Source organism: Phyllostomus discolor, chromosome 9 (genome assembly GCF_004126475.2).
Source record: "Phyllostomus discolor isolate MPI-MPIP mPhyDis1 chromosome 9, mPhyDis1.pri.v3, whole genome shotgun sequence".
Taxonomy (NCBI): Eukaryota; Metazoa; Chordata; class Mammalia; order Chiroptera; family Phyllostomidae; genus Phyllostomus; species Phyllostomus discolor.
This window is the reverse complement of record NC_040911.2, coordinates 96,974,638-96,999,009: the sequence shown is the minus strand read 5'-3', so window position 1 is coordinate 96,999,009 and position 24,372 is coordinate 96,974,638. Positions and strand designations below refer to the sequence as shown.

Genomic DNA, 24,372 nt, shown 5'->3' with positions numbered 1-24,372 from the left:
GCCTTTTTCCTAGGTCTGACCTACTGCAGGGAGTCCTGACACGCAGTTTAGAGCGTAAATTAAAAAGCAGCGGTACTTTCGAAAGTGGCTCTGTTACCTTACTGACAGCTAACAGCTTCTGTGTGAGCTGAGTGATGAGAGTAGGGATGTAGGGGATTATGGCTTCTTGCAGGAGGGAAAAGCTTCTCATGATAGCTGTAAAATACAAAAACAGCAAAAACAAATAGTTTAGTTAAAATTCAGAACAAAACAATGACTGGGGGTAAAAAGTCCACTGATTCATCAACTGAAAATGTTCAGACCCTTACTCCCAGGGAGCTCCCTACATTTAAAATCTAAATTTCCCTTCTTTTAAAAACTAGGCCAAGGCCTGACAACAAAAGTTAGCTGGGAAATACTATTTCCAGAGGGCACAGAGCTTAAAGAATTAAAAAGGGAGACCAAGAAAATGAAGCGACTAAGGAGGCAGGGAAGTACTGGCACCGTTTTGCGTCCTTTTCACGAGCCGCCACGGCAGAGGGTGTTCGGTCCTAGCCTATGGGAGTGCGACGACCGCGGCCCTCTGGGAACGGAAGGAGAAGGATACGTGCCTCCCTGCCAACCCCCCCCCCCCCCCGCTTTTTTCTCAAAAGAAATTAAGAGCAGAAGAGAAGTCCAGAAATACGTATAAAGCTATGGAGGGCCCACACCGCAAAAATAATGCTCATTAAAAAATGCCCACAAACATGTGGCATGGGAGATAAATACATTAAGCTAAAAATGTATGATAGCCATTTCTGCACGAACAGAATAGATGTTCACTGAGTAGAGCGCCTACTGTATGCCAGACACACAGAACAGATGGAACGTTATCCTCTCTGGTCTCCTAACCTTTGCAATGGTGTTTCCTCTCTCTGAGCCAAAGCCTCACACTTCAACTGTCTAACTGCTGCCTAGCCCTCACCTAAGCCGAGACACCACTTCCTAGAGAGAGCCTGTCCCTGAGCCAGGTTAAGAAGGTTAGTGGGTGGATCGGGGTCCCTCCTCTGGGCTGACACACAACCTTTCATTCACTCCTCTAAGAGTATTTACCGAGAAGGTGTTATACCCTGGGTGTTCTTGTATACCCTACGGACACAGCAACAGAGACCAAGGACCAGTTAGCTGCCTCACAGAAATGGACATTAAACCCCAGTCACTGCACATCACTGCTGGGAGAAGTACAGTGCTGAAAACACACACTCTCACACACACCTAAACACATGCACGTACCCCCCCCCCCAGGGGTCCTGACCCAGAACAGACATCCGTTTCTTTGAAGTGCACTGCCTATGACTCCAACACTGCGCTAGTCTCCTGGGATGCGGCAGGGAAGGTGACTGTGACGCGCCCTGAAATCTGAGCTGTCACTGCGTCTCTGCAGCCAGGGTCTGTGTGGGGTCTATCAGGTGCGCCCGGGTCTCCCACCAAGAACTAGCGTGGCAGGCCACCACTGAGTGTTGTCTGACCTAACCTTTGCCCTCGACAAATTCAATCTAGGAAAGGAAAAAAGGAGCTTGCTACTTTTTCTTTAATGAGAGCTCTCTAGCAAATTAGGTAAAGTCTTTTCCTGAAAACACCACAAAGAGAACAACACTCTTCACTTAAAGGTATCTAGTCGCGGCGAGTTCTCAGGCAGCGGCACACGCTCAGTGTTGGCCCTTGCAGTCAGAGAGGAGACGCTTGCGGTCTGTGCACACCGGGGAGCGGCCTACCTTTCATAATATATTCATTTTCTGAAGAGCCAGGAAGTGTGAGAGCTTTGAAAAGGTTTGTTAGCAGAATCTCAACAAACGGTGCGATTTCTGCAGCTGTAAAGCTATAGATGAAAAAACAGCTTTCAGTCACTGCCAACCCTTGAGCTTGTCACTTTGGGTTACCCTTGGCAACTACTAAATCACACTTCTTGGCATAAAAGTGAGCCATCTCCCACCACTGACGATTGACAGCTCAGGAAAATAATTTTTTCTATGAGCTCATGTTAATTCCTAAGAAGACACATCTAAGACCAATCATAATTAAACAAACCAAAACCTGAGCAAACCCAACATCACCTAAAGCTGTTAAGGTCATTCTTGGTTCATATCACCATTGAGACCAAAACTCAAAACTCTCAGGGGGCTCAGTCACCTAATCTTCCTGGAGGTGGAGCAGGTTTAGAGCTGTTTTTTTTGTTTGTTTTGTTTTCTTTTTGCATAAATTCTGGTCCTGAAGACAGATACTGGCTTGACTCACCTCAAAGAATGTCCTTTCAACCCTTAATTGGCCTCTGGGAATATCTGCACTTCAAGTTCTGGATGAAGAGAACCTAGAATTGTTTTCCATCTCCTACCCAAAGCTCAGTTTCAAGAAATACCACTGTTGAAGGATGGCCTGAAAGACACGCAGACCGCCCATTCCTCTACAGCCTGGCCTGCAGCAGGCCAGACAAGCAACTGTTTGGGGCCCTAGCGTGTCCTAGCGCAGCACTGATTCGAACCCGCCGGAGGAGTAACTCCGCACCTGCGGCCGAGAACACAGCTGCTGCTCAGTTAACCGTTTCGACTTTAATCCCACGGAGATCGTGAGCATTTTAACTTGCCAAGTTTCTCTTTGCCTGGGTTGCTGCTAGGAGACTCCACATAAAATTCAAGAGTTTCTTTAACTACTGTACAGGATCCTGACATACATTTCAGTTTATTATATGAAACGCACCCCAGTTATTTTCCTTTGCTCGCATTTCCTCTACTTAATTATTATAATGTGTCTATTTTGGCACGCTGCCTCAAGTCCTCTCAGACTGAGACGGTATGTATAAATGAGTAAAAAGTACACATTAATTTTTCTAACTACTAATGACATTATGAATACATTCAGAGACATCTCTGACCAGTACGGAATACCCACCCCAAGATGAAAAAACGAAACTCCACAGAAGCCGATACTTACAGGGCGGCGTGGTTAGGCCCCCTCATAGTGAACAGCCTCTCCAGAGCGTGCGCTGCGTAAGTGTGAACAACAATACTTTCAGCCTGAAGGTGATTTATCAAGAGAGGAACGGAGACTAAAAGCTGCTCTTTCGGTACCTGAAAAACACAATAATACACACACGCTGTCAACTCAGTGATGCCATCTAAAAGACAGCAGGAAGAAAAGGGCTTGCTGATTCTAAAAAGTGTTCTTTCAGCTGTTGCAATGGGAAATGATGTGGTTGAAAAACCTAAACTTCTACCCAACACAGTGGTTCAGTTCACATTCCCGTTTCCAATCCTCCTCCTCTGAGCATAAGCAGCACGAGGAGGATAAAACCTTGCATACCACAGAGAAACATCACGGAGAAGCAGACTCAGATTTCATCAATTTTTAACAACTACACTTTTCTCCAGCAGGCATTTTGTGGAAGAGTTATTCAAGCCGTGTGCCTCCTTTTCTCTTCTATAAAGAGGGAGGAGGAGGACAAAAATAGGAATACTAATCCAATAAAAGTCTCTTAACATTTTTTAGACAATCCATTAGTCTTTAAAATAGAACAACTTCACAAGGTTGCAGGTAACCTTGGTAAATACTTGCCAAAGACACAAAAAAAGTATAAATCAAGAAGTTAAAGAATCCCCCACAGGGAGTGAACTGTGGCACCTTCTCATGATGGAAGAGTACACAGCTGTTGAAAACGAACTCTAACACCTCTACCGAGTAGCTCTCTAAAACAACGCTAAGCACACAAATAACAAGATGTGTGGACCAACAACTGTAGCATGACATCAGTTATATACATAAAAAATGTAAACCTATGAGGAATGACAGATTTTTTGTGGAAACAAATGTGCACAGTAAGACCAGACGAACACTTGTAAGAATGGGCACAAGACACACTGAACTCATCACCCCTCTGGGGGGAGAGACTAGAGTGGGGACGGGGAGGGCGCGCCCGGCCGCCTCCACCGGGCACCGTGCACGCACACTGAAGCGCCGCCGGCGCATGTGCTCGCTACGTCACCGTCGTGCAGGGCAGGCGTACTGTGAGCGTGCAGAACAGTCTGTTCTCGTATTCTTATTGATAGTTACCATGTTATATGCCACATGAATAAATGTAAACCTACTTTTGCCCCACACTTATTATTTTCTACTCTTGCTTGTGTATTTAAAGAATTTGCCGGATAGCTGAATTGTAATTTGGCAGAAGTGCTGGACGAGAAAGATGGCTTTACGTGTCATGTTTTTTGCCTCACTAAAATTACAGCGACATAAAGTGTTAATAATCAGAAGGATCATATAGCCCAATAGCCAGCCCCCCCGCCAAAACCAATCCAATTAAAAAATGGGCAGAGGATCTGAATAGACTTTTCCCCAATAAGACATACAGGCAACCAGCAGGGACATGGAAGTGCTCAAAATCACCAGTCAGGGAAATGCAAACCCAAACCACAATGAGATATTATCAAAACGACAAATAGTAACATGTTGTTCAAGGGTCACCTTATTTATATACAAACATCGAATCATTATATTGTATACCTAAAACTAATACAGCCCTGGCCAGGTAGCCCAGTTGGTTAGACAGAAGTCCAACATGCCAAGGTTGCAGGTTTGATCCCCGGTCAGGGCACACGCAAGCAACCGATGAGTGCCTAAGTAAGTGGGACAATAAATTGATGTTTCTCTCAAAATCAATTAAAAAAACCCCCCTCATGATGTGATATACACACACCCATATATCAATAAAATATAACTCAATTACATTTCAATGAAAAAATAAGAGAGACGAGGAACTGGGACCCACAGAGGGAACAGTAGATATGGGAGTTCCCCCCACCACCCCCGGCCCCGGAGGGCTGTCGGCCCACTGACAGGCTTGCGTGGTGGAATTCCTCTCTCACTGCTTCCGTCCTCGGACCCAGAGAGCTCCGGATGAGCTGGGGCCTGGGTGGGATGGACTTAAATGGGGAATGATAATGTTTTATAAAGGGGATTTACGGTTGGATCACTAAATACTTCAGGATCCACAAATTCTTAATCAGAGTCCAAATTGTTTGGAAAATATACAATCAATGAAAAATATTAAGACTATTTTGTTGTTGAATTTGAGCACGTTCAGGGAGCTGCTCTGCTGAAGTTGCACAGGGGGGGTGAGGAAAACAACGAGCCAGTGACTTGAGGGGTGACCCAGCACCTCTGTACTTGTTGGACTGCCTTTTAACTTTTATTGGTTACGACAAAGAAAACTGATCATGTCTAAAAATATATAAATAGAAACTACATCAATACTTTGTCAGTTATGATAAAAGCACCCTACTACACTTGCACCCTACTACACTTGAGTTGCATGAAATAAAAAATGTTTATTTTTTAAAAATAAGAAAAATACATCTTTTAAAAATTAAGACCAACAATCATAAATATGGGCGAAAGTATGACTAAATAGTTCACAGAAAATAAACTTTTAAAGAAATGCAACATGATACAGTGGAACCCCTGCGGAGGCAACCTTGGCAACGTCCTGCAGAACCACAGCGTGCGCTCACCCTCTGACCCAGCCGTCCCACTTCTGGGGATCTGCCACGAAGTTGCGAAGGCATAAGCGCTAAGTGACATATACACACAAGGCTATTAAAAGTATTGTTTAGAATAACTGGTATTATTTAAGATAGCAAAAGGCACAAAACACCCAGGTTATTTATCTATGAGGGGACTGGTTGAGTAAACCATGGGTAAGCTCCCCAATGGAGTACTATGGCTATTTTTTAAAAATGAGGAAAATCTATAAATACTTATAGAGAATGACATCCAGGATCTATTAAGTGAAAAAAGCAAGGTGGAAAACTATTTTTAGTATACTGTCTTCTGCATAAAAGGAGGAGAAATATAAACATATATAGAATAGGTATTAGGTTATATTTTCAAAATAAATAAAGGGAAACAAACCAAAACACGGTTAAAAAAAAAAAGTCACCTTTAGGAAGAGGGAGGGAAGGGGGCGGAAGCTGCCCCTCCCTGAGCACGCCCCACACCCGAGGCACGGACACCGCCCATCTCATGCCCACTGCCCAAATAACACACACACACGCACACACACACAAATGAACCTATTTATCAAATTTGTGGCAAAAAAGCACAAATAATTTCAAGTTGCTTTAAACATTTTTTTTTACTGTAAAGATATAAAAACCACAAAGAGATGAAAATGAATTCAGCAGTATTACTTTAGTAGTAATAATGCTGGCATTGTTACTTCCTCATTCTCTCCTGTGACAGGAGCCTAGAACCCATGACAATTCATTGGCAGTATCCCCAGCTCTTAGACTATGCTCTTTAAACAACATTCCCACCTTTAAGAGGTGGCCGATCGAGGTCGGGAGCAGGAAGTGTATGGAAGGCAGTTATAGGCTTAGTGCCGAGTGTATGTCAAGTGGGCACAGGGATCTGCATAAGGGGGCCTCACTGGCCAAAGATGGAACTTGAGCATCAAAAATACCCCCACTGTCAGCGTTTGAAGTTGGTAAGGCACTGTCTCATAACTCTAAAAATTTATAAAGAAGGAAAACCCACAAACATTTATCCCACTTTTCCCAAACAAATTGATAATTAAAATACCTACGAGACCGTGGTGGTTGCTGCACACAAGAACGAATGTATCAAAAACCATGTAAGTGCACATATTAAAACGGTGAATTTCATATTAGGTGAAGAGTAGCTCCAGAAATAAGTCAACGACGGAAAACTCCTCTTCACCCGAACCCACGGACCACCCTTGCCCTCACTAAGTGGACAACCAGACTCGGTACCCGTCCTAATAAAACGGAACAAGGTGGAACTGTAACAAATTCTTGCCTCCCTCCCAAAGGATTAAGTGGCATGTAACACATAAATGAGCAGCTACTTACTTGATTCCTAAAAATCATAATGTATTTGATGCCATCAGCTTTAAGAACAGGAAATTCATTCACTATTAAAAAAAATAAGTCACAGTTATTTAAGTGCTAAGGGCTATTACTCTAAAATTGGTGACATTATTAGATGTTTAAAAAATAACTTTGGTAACCGAAATGTCAAGTAATTGAAGCTTAGTTAATTATATAATAATCTACTAGGTAGCTATTAATTCTGGTAAGATTACAAATAATTTCATTCCCCCCTCGCCTTTAAGATTCATTACAAATGAACATGTATTACTTAAAATAACTGAATAAAAATGTTTTGGACCATGACTAATAACTCTATCATCTTCTTCTCCAAACTGAAGCCACTGTAAATCAAGAGTATGTCTCTCTGGCTGCGATTTGCTTTACGCTGCTCTAGTGATGGGAAAATAAATCCGTGAAAAGGACAGAATATTAGCCAGCTGTTAAAAATTCTTGCAGCTGGACAATATTAACATGGAAATTCATTACAATACTCTCCCTACCTTTTAATAGACTTAAATTTTCCATACAAAAGGTTAAAAAAAAAAGGAACTATCTATGTACCCTGGTCAATATTGTTTCATCAGAGTAGTAAATTATCCCCACTATTCATCAGTTTCAAGTCCTTTAAATTTACTTCAGTTTTAACAGCTTATTTTTTCAAATGAGAAGGAAAAGAAAACCAAAGTATAATTCCTAGACTCCAATGCCAAGATAACAAAAAGCTGAGTTGCAATTTAGTCGTACTTGTTCCCATTTTCCTTTCTATGTAAGGCAACATTTTCTTTATTAAAAGTTAATTTCACTTGGGCAAAATTTGGAGGAACCAGTAGAGATTTTATTCAGTAAAAGAAATACCTCCAAGATGCACAGGAGCGACAGTCTGAGCATTACAGTGATGTGCAGCCCGTCGTGACTTTTGCCATAATGTTACTTATTTTAAAACAACATTGCAAATGTTATTTTACGGCAGGTACAGTGTTGTAAGTCGTACAAATAATTTCACACAAAACTCACCGTTGGCTGACTTTAAATCAGGGAGAATGTGATTGACAAAGAACTCAGTCAGGTTTACAAGTTCGTTTGCTTGTGTAATTCCATGCTGAAAAACAAATTTACAGAGCAAAACAACATGAAATACCTGTACATATCCACCACACTGGAAATTTAGGTAACTTTAGAAAACCAGGTTAAAAATAGAGAAGAACACTTCAAAACACAAACTGCTTCAATATAAACCAAGACTGTTTTAATAGGCAATAAAGAAAGTTCCCAAATTGGCAAACCCTGAGTCTAAGGGAACAGGTGTGGCATCTGTCAATGTTTTGGTCTATAAGAAACTGAAGTGTTTAATTCATCAACATAAAGTCATCTTCGGAGACTATGAATTCTAATCCAAACTAACAGGTTACACCTAGTAGGACAGACTTGACTTCTGTGGTTACTGACAAGTCTGTTTTGGAAATAAAACTATATTGAAAAGACTCACCTTCTGTGTTTGGGCTTTTGATGCCAAAGACGTCACTAGATAAATGGCTGCATCCTTATGTTTCCAGTTGACAGATGGATTTTTTGCATATTCCTGCAGCATGGAATTTACATAACCAGAGAAGATTCCTGTCACGGGCCCCTCAAAAAACTTGCATAATCCTCGTACTAGATCACAAGCAGCCCTGCGCCTAGTATCAATATCTATAAAACCAAAGGGAAGCATATCTTGAGAAAAACAAGCGCCAAACAACTGATCGAGTTTACAAGAAAACCACTGTCTGAAAGCTACTAGGAAAATAATGAAAAAAAATTTTTTCTCACAAGAAACACAAAATGAGTGAAAATTAAAGAGGTCACAGCAGTATGAAAACACGAATGCGTACATTAAAAAAAGAAATGAAGACAAACGATTCACCTGATATAGCCCATCTAAGTAAGAGCTGACTTTTAAGGTGTGGAAGTTGAAGCAAATAGTTCCCCAACAAAGCTAGTTGAAATAGCACACTATTCTTACCTCCCCTTCGTCCCCATATTTACTAGAAAAAGAGCACGTTTAAAACTGGCTTGCTAAGACTAACAGTTAAAAACTGAAATACAGCCCTGGCTGGTGTGGCTCAGTGGACTGAGCACTAGCCTGTCACAGTGCATGCCTGGGTTGTGAGCTGGGTCCCCAGTATGAGAGGCAAACACACATTGATGTTTCTTTCTTCCTCCCACCCTCCCCCCCTCTAAAAATAAATTTTAAAAACCTTAAAAAAAATCCTTACCAGATCCTTCCAAATCTCTTCTTATGTACTCTTCAGAATTATCTTCAAACGCTTCCTCATCAGCAGCTACAAAGAGAGGTGACATTTCAGATAATGACACGACAATCATTGTACTTTGCAGCTGAGTATGTAGAACAGTGTGTAGAACTGACATATTTTACAGCGAAGTATTGTTTCCCAACACATGACTGCTTCACACATGATTACTCATTACTTAGAGCAGCAAACGCTGCCCTGAAAGGTTAGGAAACAGGTAATTCGCACAGCTGTGACACTGGCTCATGTGCTCCAACGTGACAATGCCCCCACAGTTGGACTTGACCACCAACTTTGGAAAGGGAGTGCTGGCCCGCCCCACCAGTAGCTCAGCTGGTTAGTGTCGTCCCTGTGCGCCCCAGCCGCAGGTTCGGTCTCCAGTCAGGGCACACAGTACAAAAAGCAACCTCAATGAAGGCGCAAATAAGTCGAACAACAAAACTGTTGTTTCCTTTTCTCCCCTCTCTCCCCTCCTTCCTCTCTTTCTCTAAAATCAATCAATTAAAAAAGTATTTTTAAAAAAGTGAGTGTTGGGAACCAATCTAGGGATGCCACTTTTTATTTTGCCAGGTAAGGACATTAAAAAAAAAACAAGGTAACAACTACAATTACCATTGTTTACAAAAATCATTTCAACATCAAAAAAAGTAGGACAGGCAATATCAGAATAAAGATCTGTCCTTCGAATGTAGTTTTATGAAAACACAAAAGGAAATAAAGCCTCACATTATATTGTTCTTTATTTCCTCATTTTGTTCCAGATAATTTGAGAACCACCGATCTGAGGATTGATTGCTGTGACACAGAACACAATTCCTCCCTCATTTACTACGTGCTCTTCCCAGCTGGAGGGAGCGACGCTCTGCACACAGATACATTCTCTTGGGGCTGTCTTCACCGTAAGCACAAACTAAGTGGGCTTTCACTCTACCTAAAAGTTATTTATCACATCCCATCTCAAGTCCATTGTTGGAAAACAGCTATTTGCCTTGGTGAAATACTAAATCAAACGAAACCAAGTTATTCGGCTATTCCGTAAGTTAAGATACTGGATAGTTTACTTCCTTTTCAATATAACAGGGCTGCAAGTCTTATCAATTTTTCTATGGAAAAACCTCCACAGTACACAACAAAACTCATCACAGCAGTACTTATTTCACAAGTGCTTTTCATACCACATTTCCTGTCTTGGTTTAGAAAGTATAGGCAATATATGATCAACAAAAGTTTTATTCAGTGATAAAAAAATTAGAATGTTACAAAAACCAACAGGGAGAAGACTTACTAAATTTATACTAACATTCCTTTAAAAAACAAAACAAAAACAAGCTTTTGATCTCCCAAAAAAAGCTTTACACTTCGTCGTAATTACCTCTAAATTCCATGTTAGGCACAATAACCTTTTCACAGATACTTGTCAGTGTGTTCTGGTCCTCAAACAGATTCTTATAGTGAGGTCTCTCACAAACTGAAGCCAGAAATTGAATTGCATTACTTACTAACTGGAATAAAACACAAAAAGAAGCATATTTTTAAAAGCAAAACTGAACCATTTATTTCTTGGGGAAGTAGGGAAAGGAATGTCTGAATTATTTGTCTCCGCCATCATCTTACCAAGTCATATTTGACCTCTTGACCTGTTGTAACTAATAAATTCCAGATGGCTGTGACAAAACGAGGCAGGTACCGTTGAAACTCTTCATCGTACTTTTGTGCGTACAGTGCAGCATTATCACAGATCTGGGATTTTAAGAGCTCCAATAAGCCTGCTTCCTCTTCGTCCTCACATAAGAGAAAATAGAAAACTCAAATACACAACTTTAAAAAAATCATTTTTAAAGATTTTATTTATTTACTTTTAGCGCAGGAGAAAGGGAGAGAAACATCAATGTGTGGGTGCCTCTCATGTGCCCCCTACTGGGGACCCAACCTGCAACCCAGGCGTGTGCCCTGTGAACTGGCAACCCTTTGATCCACAGGCCTCGCAGGCCAGCGATCAAGCCATTGAGCCACACCAGCCAGGGCTCAACTTTCATCATGTCCATTATTTCCTATGCTGTGGATGAATTTTAAAAAAGAGACTATTATCACAGAGATCTAAATTTTAAGTCTTCTTAATATCTTCAATGACAAATTATTTTCTATTTCATAAATGTTTACTGCGAATACTCTAAGACCTTACTTTCAATGTAATTAAATAGCATAATATATACACTGTGACCAAAGCCAGAAGCGTAAGTAATTGATTCTGCATACTAGGAATAACCAAATATGAAACATCCCACATAATCAAATATTACTTGCATTCTTGGAATTTTAGCTATTTACAATGCAAAGGTAAATAATTTTTAAGGAACCAGAATACTAAGTGATCTCCAATAACTTTATTTCATTTTCTGAAGTCTAATTAAATATCTTCCAAGATTTTGAGGGTAACCAAATAATTTTTTAATTAAAAAATTGAGATATAATTAATATATAACATTATGTCTCAAATAATTCTTAACTTTAACAAAAGTCTACTTGGGAAAAATTTTAAACAATACTTACATCAGTTTGTAGAAGCTTATTATCTAATGTCAAGAGGGTATGAAAATTGTTCATCCAAGTTTCCATATTATCTTCAAAAAATTCAGGGAGATCCTAAAGAATAAACGCTGACTTGAGTCTTTTAATTAAAGTAAGTATGCTATTTACGTAAGTTTCCCACACACACCAAACACTGTCTACATGCCTACAGATCCAAGTCCACACTCCTTAGCCCGAGCCGACCGTTATCTTTTCTGAGGAGAATTCTCTGCTCTAACCAGGTCTGGCAGCGGAACAAACCACCATGACCTCTGTCTCTGTTTACATGCTTTCAACCATTAACGATGCCATCTACACTTCTTGTACCAATTTAAACCTACTTACCCCTTCAGGGTCAGCTAACACTATATGAAGCCTTTCCTTACAAAACTTGGTGCTTACCAGTATACTCCTTTTCCTTTCTCAACTATTGCATTTAGTGTAAATGACCACCAATTAACTGTCTTACACAATCAATGGCTTCCTATGGGATGGTACTGCCTTCTTTACGAGGTTGATGAGCTCCCCAAAGGTAAGAGTATGCCTTAGGTGTCCCTGACTATGCCTCATTCTACCTAACTTCTAGAAAGCAGAATTCAAAAGAGACTATAAGCAAAAACAGTGGCATCCTTTAATTATGAGTTTCTCAAAGTGCTACCCAGCTGACCACTGACATGGGTATGCTATTTTGGGCTGCTCATCTCCTACCTAATCCTTTTGTGCAATGCTCTTCCAACCACTGTGAGCCATGGTGTGAGGATCAGATCGAGGTACTTGGCTCTGGCTATGAGCAATAAGGCCAGACCCTTCCTCTTGCCATTCAGTATAGTAATCTGTACCAGTAAGATCTCTTGGTTCCTGGAGCCCAGAATCTTAAAGTACTGATTCAAGAACAGAAAGACTGACCAGATGCAACAGAGTGATCAGGCATTTTCTGCTATAAAATTGTGGCTTTGTTTCCTCTGAAAGGACACTGGTTCTTCTACGATCCAAAGTCTGGTTCTTCAGCCTTCTGTCTCCCAGATATGTTTCCATTCAAAGCCTTTTTGTATAAGCTAGCCATAGACCTCTAATCAAATCAGGGCTCCCCCAGTGTTAAGATCCACTTAAATGAACAACAGGGAAGGCCTGAGAGTGTGATCTCTCAGCGTCTTCAATGAAAGAGAAGAGGGCGATTCTCCAAAACAGTGACTGAGGATGTGGGGTTTCCCTAACCTTCTGGTCTACAAGAGAATGCTACTCCCCCCATGAACCAGCTACTAGTGATCTCTAAAAACTACTACAAAGTAGAACACTATCTGATTGGACACAGAATGGGAGGAATCAGACAAAAACAAATTTCTTTCAGAAAAATCTATGCCGGCAAACAAGTCTTTATCAAATGAAAACCTATACATTTGACAACAGAGAGTAATTATCAAAAGTAAGAAAAAAAAAGCTTACCTGAAAGTTTAAACTGTAGAACAGTTTTGAGATCAGGATCAAGGAAGAAAAAAGAATCCTCAGGGCAGAGGCATCATTCGCGTGGGTGTTACAGAGTTCGATGGTGGCCTTGGAAAGAAATTTAGGAACACAGTTTTAGCGTATTGCAGACCTTCATGAAGGCTCTGCACTAGGCTGAGACGACCTACACCTCTTCTCTAAAACCCGACTTTTAAAAATATATTGAAATTTGAAAAATACCTGATTTCATTTTTTAATGTATTTTGATTATGCTATTAGTTGTCCCATTTCCCCTGCAAATTCCCCCCAACCCTGCACACCCTTTCCCAACCATATTTCCCCCCTTTAGTTCATGTCCATGCGCCGTAAGTTCTTTAGCTTCTACATTTCCCACACTATTCTTGCCCTCCCCATCTATTTTCTACCTACCGTCTACGCTACTTATTCTCTGTACCTCCCCCCACCCCCCGCCACTCCCCTGTGGCTAACCCTCCATGTGATCTCCATTTCTGTGGCTGTTCCTGTTCTAGTTGTTTGCGTTAGTTTTTTTTGTTTTAGGTGTGGTTGTCAATAATTGTGAGTTTGCTGTCATTTCACTATACATGTTTTTTATCTTTTTTTCTTAGATAAGTCCCTTTAACATTTTATAAAATAAGGGCTTGGTGATGATGAACTCCTTTAACTTGACCTTATCTGAGAAGCACTTTATCTGCCCTTCCATTCTAAATGAAAGCTTTGCTGGATAGAGCAATCTTGAATGTAGGTCCTTGCCTTTCATGACTTGGAATACTTCTTTTCAGCCCCTTCTTGCCTGTAAGGTCTCTATTGAGAAATCAGCTGAGAGTCTGATGGGAACTCCTTTGTAGGTTACTGTCTCCTTATCTCTTGGCTGCTTCTAGAATTCTCTCCTTCATTTTTACTTTAGCTAATGTAATTATGATGTGCCTTGGTGCGTTCCTTCTTGGGTCCAACTTCTTTGGGACTCTGAGCTTCCTGGACTTCCTGGAAGTCTATTTCCTTTGCCAGAATGGGGAAGTTCTCCTTTATTGTTTGTTCAAATAACTTTTCCACTTGTTGCTCTTCCTTTTCTCGTTCTGGTACCCCTATAATTCGGATGTTGGATCATTTAAAGATGTCCTGGAGGTTCCTAAGCCTCTCCTCATTTTTTTGAACTCTTATTTCTTCATTCTTTTCTGATTGTATGTTTTTTTCTTCCTTCTGGTCCACTCCATTGATGTGAGACCCAGCTTTCATTCCATCACCATTGGTTTCCTGTACATTTTTCTTCATTTCACTTATTGTAGCCTTCATTTTTTCATCTAATTTGCAAACAAAATCAACCAATTCTGTGAGCATCCTGATCACTAGTGTTTTGAACTGCACATCTGATAGGCTGGCTAACTCTCGGTCGCTTAAAATTACTGGTTCTGGGGCTTCCATTTGTTCTTCTGTTTGAGCCATCTTTTTTTTTCTTTGGTCTGGTTGTGCCTGTTACATATATGGGGTGGAGTCTTAGGTGTTCTCCAGGGCTGGGCAACCCAGTCGCTGGGTTGTGATGCTGTGTGTGTGTGTGGAGGGGTGTCCCCCGAGAGGGAACAATGGCACTTGCTCCCAGCCCCATTGGACCTCAGTCCCTTCTGCCACTTCCCCCGAGCAAACTGGGACCCTCTGGTGCCAATTCCCATGTGGGTGGGCTTGTGTACATTCTAGGACCTGTGGGTCTCTCCAACGCACTCTCCTGTGAGGCTGGGAGTCTCTCCCTGCACCTCAACCCCCACAGGTACCCTGAGGCTATTTCCTGGTGCTGGAATGCTGGGATGCTGGGACGGCCTGGTCAGCCAGCTGCCTTGTGCTCAGTGCCTTGCTTCACAATTGACACCTCGCTGGGTCTGCCAGCCACTGTTTGTGTGCCCAGGGTCCGCCAGCTGATGTCTTATGTGCCCGGGATGCCCTATGCCAGTCCCAATGCACTTTGTTCCTCGAACCCTCACTGCCTGGATGCCTGACTCCGCTCCTCCTACCGGTCTGGATGAACATGTCTATTTTAACTCCTTGGTCGTCCAACTGCCATATAGTTCAATTTTCTGTCAGTTCTGGTTGTTATTCTGTTTCTAACAGAAGGCACAGAGAGAGAAGGCACAGTGTCTCCCTATGCCTCCATCTTGGCCGGAAGTCCTGATTTCAGTTTTTAAAGATTTTATTCATTTATAGAGAGATGGGGAGGGAGAGAGAAAGAGAGGGAGAGAAACATCCATGTGTGAGAGATATGCTGACCAGCTGCCTCTTGTGTGTCCCCAACCAGGGACCTGGCCTGCAACCCAGGCATGTGCCCTGACTGGGAATCAAACTGGTGACCTTTCACTTTGCAGGCCAGCATTCAACTCACTAAGCCACACCAGCCAGGGCTTGAGAAATATTTTAAAGTATATATACACACTTTTAATCCTCACCTGAGATACGTTTATTGATTTTGGAGAGGGGGAGGGAGGGGGGAGAGAGAGGGAGGGAAATATCAATGAGAGAGAGAGAGAGAGAGAAACATTGGTCAGCCACCTCCCATGTGCAATGTGCACCTGGCCAGGGATCAGAATCACAGCCTTTTGGTGCACAGGATGACGGTCCAACAAAGCCACCAGCCAAGGCTTAAAGTACATATTTTAAAATTACCTATCATGCACTGCTAAAGACTCCAATGTTAGTATTTTGGACTGGATCCTTCCATTCTTTGTGCATATATAGAAATATGTTACACAAAACTGTCTTTATATGCTCTCATTAAATAATTCTCCTGCCAGCTGGCATTTAGGTTGTTTCTAATTGTTTATTATTCTAATTGTATCAAACAGGCTTACCTAGAAAACTGTGTACACCTCCGATTTTCACAGGTTGACATTCTAGAAGTATATTACCAAAGCATAAGGGTATGCTACGAGCCCAGATTTTGGAAGCCAGAGAGCCCTACATATGACCCAAACTCTGTTACTCACAGTAAGCATTACTTTGAGCAAGTTATTTTACTGAGTCCAGATCTCCTCAACTGTAATATGAGAATAATGCCTGCCCCATAGAGAGAATATGCAAATTAAATGAGAAAAACTATACAAAATGTCCCAGTGCTTGCATATAACTACTCTGTTATGGACACTCAACAAAGTATAACTTCATATATCCTGGAGTTAAGAAAAATGAATATTAAGGTTTTCTTAATGAGATGTCAAACTCCAAAAAGCTGGTACCATTTATAACCAAATGGGCAAGACACCAGAATTTTCATTTCAATGTACTCTGGCTAAGATTTTTATCATTAAAAAAAAAAAAAAAAAAAAAAAGAAATCTTTGCCAATAGGTAGAAAAAAATTGATCACATTTTGTCCAATGTTGTTTTTTAAATAAAAATGCACCATCAGTAAGACACCCTAACCATGAGAAATCTCGTGTATACTCTCCATTTTAGCAAGTTGTGATTATCACACAACTTTCCCTTTCAGAATTAAGAAATAAGCACCTTTTCCAGAGTCAGGAAAGAGGTTTGAGGCCTGTGTGATACTGAACCCTCTTTCCTCATCTGGGGGGGGAGTACCTCCTTCGACCTTACAGGATTCTCACAAAGATGAAGATGTTTAGGGAAGCAGCCTGTTCACCACAAGATGATGTACAAAATATTAAACTACATAAACAGACAACCCAAAATGTGAACCCATTCCATTAAGAGACAAATATGCAAATACTTAAGTGAAATAATATGATGCCTGGGATTTGCTGTTAAATTATTCTTTCAAAATGAAGGGAAGAGAACAAATGTTTTAAAAACCAAAATGTTAGTAACTGTTTCCCTTGTATAATAGATACATGGGAGTTCATTATTTACCACCTGCTCTATTTCTGTGCAGGTTAGACATTTTTCAAAAGAAATGCTGCTCTAAATATTACCTAGAAAATAAGTTTTCAAAGCATTCTCCTAAACAAAATTTATATAAATATTTCAGCAATTTAAAACATTAAGCAATTTAAAATATCACCAAAATATTATTCCATACCTTAAAGAGATTAGTCAAAGGCAAAGCAAAGGCATCCAGAACAAGTTTAATTTCAGTCCATAATTCGTTTGACTTAAATTCATGGCGGTATCTAGAAAATTAAGGCAAAATAAGTAATTTCTAAGTTTTTGTTTACTGACTTTAGTTCTTCAAGGATAGATTAAAGAAAAAACTACAGCTAGGCAGCTTTCTGAAATTCAAAGGAAATTCTTTTAAAAGGAATGAAGCGGTTTAAGGAGACCAGGAGTTTCACAGGTGATAGGGCAATATGAAGTAAACATCCTATTTGAGAACAAACACACACAGTGATGAATGGAGAGGCTTATGCTCTTATTCCAGGGTTACCTACTCAAAGGAGTGACAACAGTCACAAAAATATAACTGTTTACACAAGCAAAAACATTTGAAAAAAGGTTTTAAAAGTATGAATTTATACATCAATACCTTTTAAAAAGAGAATGTGCTGTGCGGAGGACTCCATTAATAACGTGAAAATCACCACTCTGAAAGCGATTCACCATTTCTGTCAACAAGTCAGGCCACTTCTGAGGGAAATCTTCTCTACCAATAATGCTAATGGCATCACTCAACTGAGGGGAGGAAAAATATTAATTAGATGAAGGCTCTACAGACTAGTCTACCTAAAAAGCAGGGCCTTACATTACCTGCTTCTGAATCTGCTCTGGGCTGCTAAGCATCAAATGAACTATGTTGGCTTTAATGGCTACTCGGTCGGCTTCACAAATTTTGTTTGGTTCATCTTCAACCTGAAAGCAAAACATTCATGAGCCAGTAACATAAAATCCATGTCCATGGTCAGATGGGTTTGTGAGTAAAATAGAACCATTTCTAATGTCCTGGTTTTCTAAGAAAAACATTGAAAGGTAAGGCGTTCCCTCTACATGAATGGGTTACAGATTCCTTTAGTGATCTCATGAATGCGTGAACCCTCTGAACAAAACTTGTATATTTCATCCCAAATGCAAATACTTACCATACAAATTAATGAGCCACTGACTACCTGATGTCAATTAAGACTCTCAATTCTATATATAAATTAATCAGACCATGGGGTTAAAATCTTTACATACGCTACTTAGCCCACATTCATCTATAAAGCTTCCATTTTGAGTCTCACCTTAAGTCAAAGGTCTCTGCAGTGAAACCACTTGACCATTATGAGTTTGAATGCATCCCTGACTACACCAAAAAGGCTGAGTCTCACTAGTTTTATAAATTGAAATAGAGGTAGAGAGGGGTTTTTAAACATCTTAAGATTTACCAGGTTATTTTTTCACATGTGGTTATTGAAAATACAAGCTTAAAACAATATATTTTTTACCATTTTTATACTCTTATGCAATGAAGAAAAAAGATTCTAAATAAAAATTTTAGAAGATTTAAAGTTGCCTTTTTTTGTTACCCATAATACTTTCTAAATAAATCATTACTGCTATCACTATAAAACAATTCTCATTCCTCCCTTTTATCCTAAACCATGGTTTCCTCAACCTTGGAATTACTGACATTTGGGGCAGATAAATCTTTATTATAGGGGTCTTTCTCGTATATTACAGGATGGTTACCAGCATCCTGACCCACTAGATGCCCTAACACCCACTCCCCACCCTGAACTGTAACAACTGAGATGTCACCCAATAGCCCCTGGTGGGCACAATCACCCCCAGCAGAAAAACACTGTCCTGAGCTAAGGAGTGGAAAATACCAGTTTCTTAATTTATGATAATTTTATTAAGTCATTAAACTTGTAGGATGGTAAGATTCATCTTAAAATCAGTATATATTTCCATATCCCGTAAGATATAGGGCACAATCCCTTATCAAAAACTTCAAAATAAGTTAATGTGCAGTCTATAAGTTTTCATAGATAATGCAGTTTTCAGCTTTATATAATTTTTCCCAGTCTACAACAGAAATTGCTTCAATGATTCATTTAGACAGTGTCTTCCCACATGTCTCTTCAGTAGATGATGAGCTAGGGTTAAATTTCAACCATAAGAGACTAAAACGAAGTTTTACAACCCTCTAGCAACCCAGGTTATAAAGCTGAGGTGACCCATGTGAATGCAAATGAGACACAAGAACTTTGGAAAAGTGTCTTGTTTAACTTTCGTCAGTTCTTTCAGATTTTCTGCACAGACGGCCAAGCCATCTGTGAATGGGCGGTTTTATGTCCTCCTTTGCGGCTGATAGTACCCCTTTTATTTCCTCTTCTTACTGCGTTAGCAGAGACTTCCAATACAATGTTGGGAAAGAGTGGTGAGAAGAGACATCCTTATTCTGTACCTAATCTTAGTGGAAGAGCTTCAAGTTTCTCACCATTAAGTATGAAGTTAGTTGTATAGTTTTTTTTTTAAGTCTTTATGAAGAAAGTTCCTCCTCTATTCCTACTTTACTGAAGTAGTTTTTATCATGAATGATAGTTAGACTTGGTAAAAAAAAATTTCTTGCGTCTACTGATATAATTATGTTAATTTTTAAAATTTTTAGTTTATTGCTATAAATTACATTAATTAAATTTTTATTTATTCTTTTTATTGCATTTACTGAGGTTAATTGGTTAATAAAACTATAGGTTTCAGGTGTACAATTCTATAATACAGCACCTGTATGTTCTACTGTACGTTCACCACCCCAAGGCCAGTTGCCTGTTATACACACCCCGACTGGGGCCAAACCTGCAACCCAGACATGTGCCCTGATCAGGAATCGAACCAGGGACTTCTTGCTTCGTGGGACGATGCCCAACCAAGTAAGCCACACCAGTCAGGGCAGTACATTAATTTCTGAATGGTGAACAAGCCTTGTACAGCTGGGATAAATCCCACTTGGTCATGGTAAATATATTTTTATACTCTTTTGGATTTGACTTGCTAATATTTTGTTGAGGAGGGTCCTATTTAATTTTATCTTTAATCTGTGTCTGAATCTTTCAAGAGCACTGCAAATGTAAATCTTACAAATATACAGAGTATTAAACTATGTATTCACAAAATACTTACAATTCTCCAGTTTCTTTTAATGTAGTTCTTGAATGTTACTGAGGCACACACTTTGATAACATTATCCTGGGACTTCTCCAGGAGTGTTAAAAGCAACAGCGGGTAATTCTGACTTCCTTCTACAGACTCAAGAAACTTCTCAGCTATAAAAGAATTTCTATGTTAGGTTTGTTATTGTAACTAAATCTTTCCCCATTATGTACATGCAAACTATGTGTATCTGACTAAAGCATCAAAAATCAGAAAAGATTAAGATATTTTTTCTTAGGGAACTCAAATTTTCTTACCTATTGAATGGACTATATATGATATTATATTAAATTTATATAATACCTCAGTTTTCAAATCACTCAACTCACCTGATTCTCACAAACCTATAAAGTGGCCTGATCAGACGACCGTCCCGTTTGAAGGAGAATATGCTGCTCAGAGAGGTTAACTGACTTTAGGGCAAAGTAGCACACCCTGTCTTCTTCCAGAAGGGTTATTATTAGCACTATTAGTACTGATGGTAACATTTCTTTTACAGTACCACTGTCATGACATGAGCTAATTCATGCTAATATACAGGGTCTGGCAGAAGTAATGCCTGCTTGAGCGTAGCTGGTAGGATAATAATAATATGGGTGTAATAATTTATAGTTTTAATTTGAACATTTTACCTAAAATGTCACATGGTGTGCTTAAGTGTGATATTGTTATGTCACAGAATTATATGCTTATGATTTTTTAATAAAAGATTTTTGTAATAAAAAGGGGGCGTTACTTGTGCTGGATCCTTATACTATTATTAACTATGTGGGTCTGATTCTTTGCCCACATATATCATTTTATTAAGCTGTCATTACTGCACAGAGAAGTAGGTAATAGTAACCTCACTGTAAAGACAAGGCCCCCAAGGTTAGCAACTTGTCAAGATCACACAGCTAGAATTATTTCATCACTGAAAAGTCTTAGTCTAGTCCTTATTTGACCATACTAGACTTCAGTGGTTTTCTTGAAATAAACATTTCTAATACCAGCAATAAATTTATACACATTTTAACTCACATATTTACACTCATATTACACATAGGAATATTAAAGCTCCTAGGCTTACTGATCACACTGTGAAGGTTTGTAGCACTTCTAATTTTTCTAGGCCTGTCTTAGGCCTCACCTATTCCAAGGATCCAATACTTACTGCAAAGGTCTGCTGTTAACATCTATTATTTCCTATAATACTATGATTTTACACTTTTCTTCTTTCTGAATTGAGTCCCAAGAGTTTAATTTATACCTCAAACTTTCCCTGCTTTGTGTTCCCCATGTCTTTCTTGAAAGATGAGAAATAAACAAAACATGTTTTTAAGTAGCAAACACAGTTTTGTATGAGTCTGTCGGGCTTATGTTGTTTCCTCCTAGTGGTCAGCACTCGGCACAGGGCCACGCCCTGTACGCGTGGTTTGGAGGAAAGCCCATACAGACTGCCAGGTCTCTTTCCTAAATTGTAATTAATATCCTGGAGACAATTTTCTCATGAGTTTAGGGCTATTCCCTTCTGTGCTCATTTCCCTCAACTTGTTCTCAGAATATTCTCACTTACATATTTCTACACACTCGATAACCCTCAAAAGTTTCTTCGAATTCACCTATGACACTGTCACATCTCAATAATCTTTGGAGCACAGTGGTCCCTGTAGGCTGGGAACCACTACACACTGCCACCTCCAGATAATTTTATAAATATGTGGAGTCAGTCTCCTACCAATCCCTGACAAACAGTTTATTCCTATACTCTGTCCTGGATTCATACAACAATAGCACCCTCACCTTAAAAGACACAATTAAAAATCATTTTTAATGGACAATGTTGGCAGAGGCTTTCTGGGAAAGTCTAAGAAGATTAGAGCCATTAATTTCCCTTCATCCAAGAACATATTACTTTTTAAGCACTAAGGGGAAGATGACAAATTTTCCCTCTCGGAAACCATGAAGGCTTTTCTAGAATAGGATGGATGCATTAACGTAACATCCTGTTTATGATTCTACTTATTATACATAACATCACTATGACACACACACATACTCATTTGTATCTTTACGGGGCACTTCCAAAATCCTCTTCATGGGCATGCCCATTAGTAAATTCCAAAGAAGCGGACTGAGAGAATATTCCCAGTCCTCACTTGGCCTGCCTTACTCATTTACCTTCGCGTGTGATTCCTGTGGGCGTCTGAGTTTGCAAGTCTAAGTCTAACTAAGTTTCTAATAGAAACTGGTCATATTCATGAGTAAGGGAGGAAAAGAGGAACTCTAGGTCTTAAAATATATTAAGTAAATCAAACCGAGCATGGAGATTGACAGTGTCTGCCTGCCTGGTTTCATTCACTCAATCATTTTTTAGGCAATTAACTCTCATCTCTATGCCCTAGTTATTATCTTTCTAAAACTGGCAGGTGTGAGGAATTTCAGAAAGATGAAGGGACAAAGTAGTCTAAACATAATAGTGTTTTTTATTCTAGAAGAGGTCAAATAAAAGCTATTTTACTCAAAAAACAAAACCAAAAAAAAAATAACCCCACACCCTTTACAGCTAGAGAATGAAATATAAACTATGTCTGAGAATCCAAGTGTAATTTTTTAAAATTAACAAACAGATTGCACAAAGGTTTCCCTCATCTGTCCTTTAAGAATCAATCAACCACAAAACAATATTTATTCTCTTTACCTGGACGTCTGATGGCGGGGTCAGGATCAAGAGTTTTCTTTAAATATTCTGTTAGCGTCTGCAAATTTGCATCACTGAGCTCCATTGCAATAAAACCTGAAACAAGAAATGAGGTTTGGGTAATCGGTCACATGGGGACTCAGTAATTTGCATTAAAAAATCCTTTTATATTATCAGTCTTCTCCTCTCTCAAAGTCATCCACTTGTTATGTTTGAGCTTGGGCTATAAGCCTGACTCTTAACTAAGATGGACTTTTTTTTTTTTTAAACTACGGTGAGATGATTTTGAGATGAAGGAGAAGAAAAAACATATGATGATTTCAAAAAGACAGGCACAGAGAAGCAAAGTTGAAGAACTGATCAAAGTTTCCAAAAATGTGATCTAATTTAAATGCTATGAAACAGAGCAAAGGGTTAGAGACTCACTAGAAACTTTTTATAAGTCCTCCCATAAGAAATTAAAAATTTAAGCAAAAGTAAGGATCCTACAGTGTCCTGAGATTAAGGAAATTAGAATAAATGCCTTTGTGTACAACATTCCATGCCAAGTACCGACAACAAACTACTGTTGAGAATTTGTACCTGGGGAGATCATTCTAGGGTTCAGAAGATGACAACTGTGATTAATATTAAAAAGTAACTTCCTATACCAGAAGCAAAGGCAACAAAACAAAAATGTACAAATGGGAATGCATCCAACTAAAAAGCTTCTGCACAGGAAAGGAATCCATCAACAAAATGAAAAGCAGCCTACCAAATGGAAGTATTTGCCAATCATATGACTGATAAGGCAGTGGTCCCCAACCTTTTTGACACCAGGGACCGGTTTCATGGAAGACAATTTTTTCCATGGACCTGGGGAGGGCGCAGGGTAGAGCGGAGACAGGAGGCAGAGCTCAGGCAGTAACACAAGCACAGCTTGGCAAGCTCACCCACTGTTTACCTCCTTCTGGGCGGCCCAGTTTCTGGTACCAGTCTGTGGCCTGGGGAGTTACGGACCCCTGTGACAAGGGGTTAATATCCAAAAAATATATAAAGAACTTATACAACTCAGGGGGGAAAAGACAACCCAATTTAAAAACGGGCAGAGGGTCTGAATAGAAATTTGCCAAAGAAGACATACAGATGGCCAACAGGTGCACAAAAAGGCACCCAGCATCACTGATCACCAGGGAAATGTGAATCAAAACCATGAGACTTCACCTAACTCCTGTCAGAACGGCTATTATCAAAAAGACAAGAAATAACAAGTGTGGGTGGGGGTGTGGAGAAAAGAGAACCCTTGTGTACTACTGGGGGAAATGTAAATTGGGGCAGTCATTATATGACACTATGAAGGGTCCACAAAAAAAAATTAAAAATAGGACTAGGACTTCATATTTTTCCTTGTCTGACTTTGCA

At 39.7% G+C, this 24,372-nt stretch overlaps 1 protein-coding gene across 1 annotated transcript in view; it reads right to left on the bottom strand.

The window, feature by feature from the left end:
• CSE1L (chromosome segregation 1 like) overlaps positions 1–24,372 on the bottom strand; it is a 35,959-nt gene that overhangs the window by 6,999 nt on the left and 4,588 nt on the right. The window contains exons 2-17 of the mRNA XM_028524014.2: positions 22,972–23,067; positions 20,262–20,404; positions 17,904–18,005; positions 17,683–17,828; positions 17,239–17,329; positions 13,202–13,309; positions 11,741–11,833; positions 10,805–10,972; positions 10,563–10,692; positions 9,155–9,220; positions 8,386–8,588; positions 7,914–7,998; positions 6,879–6,940; positions 2,947–3,083; positions 1,734–1,837; positions 98–195 (exon numbers count right to left, since the gene is read on the bottom strand). Coding sequence (XP_028379815.1) covers positions 98–195; positions 1,734–1,837; positions 2,947–3,083; positions 6,879–6,940; positions 7,914–7,998; positions 8,386–8,588; positions 9,155–9,220; positions 10,563–10,692; positions 10,805–10,972; positions 11,741–11,833; positions 13,202–13,309; positions 17,239–17,329; positions 17,683–17,828; positions 17,904–18,005; positions 20,262–20,404; positions 22,972–23,056 — 1,821 coding nt within the window. The 5' untranslated portion in view covers positions 23,057–23,067. The remainder of the gene's footprint in view (positions 1–97; positions 196–1,733; positions 1,838–2,946; positions 3,084–6,878; positions 6,941–7,913; positions 7,999–8,385; positions 8,589–9,154; positions 9,221–10,562; positions 10,693–10,804; positions 10,973–11,740; positions 11,834–13,201; positions 13,310–17,238; positions 17,330–17,682; positions 17,829–17,903; positions 18,006–20,261; positions 20,405–22,971; positions 23,068–24,372) is intronic.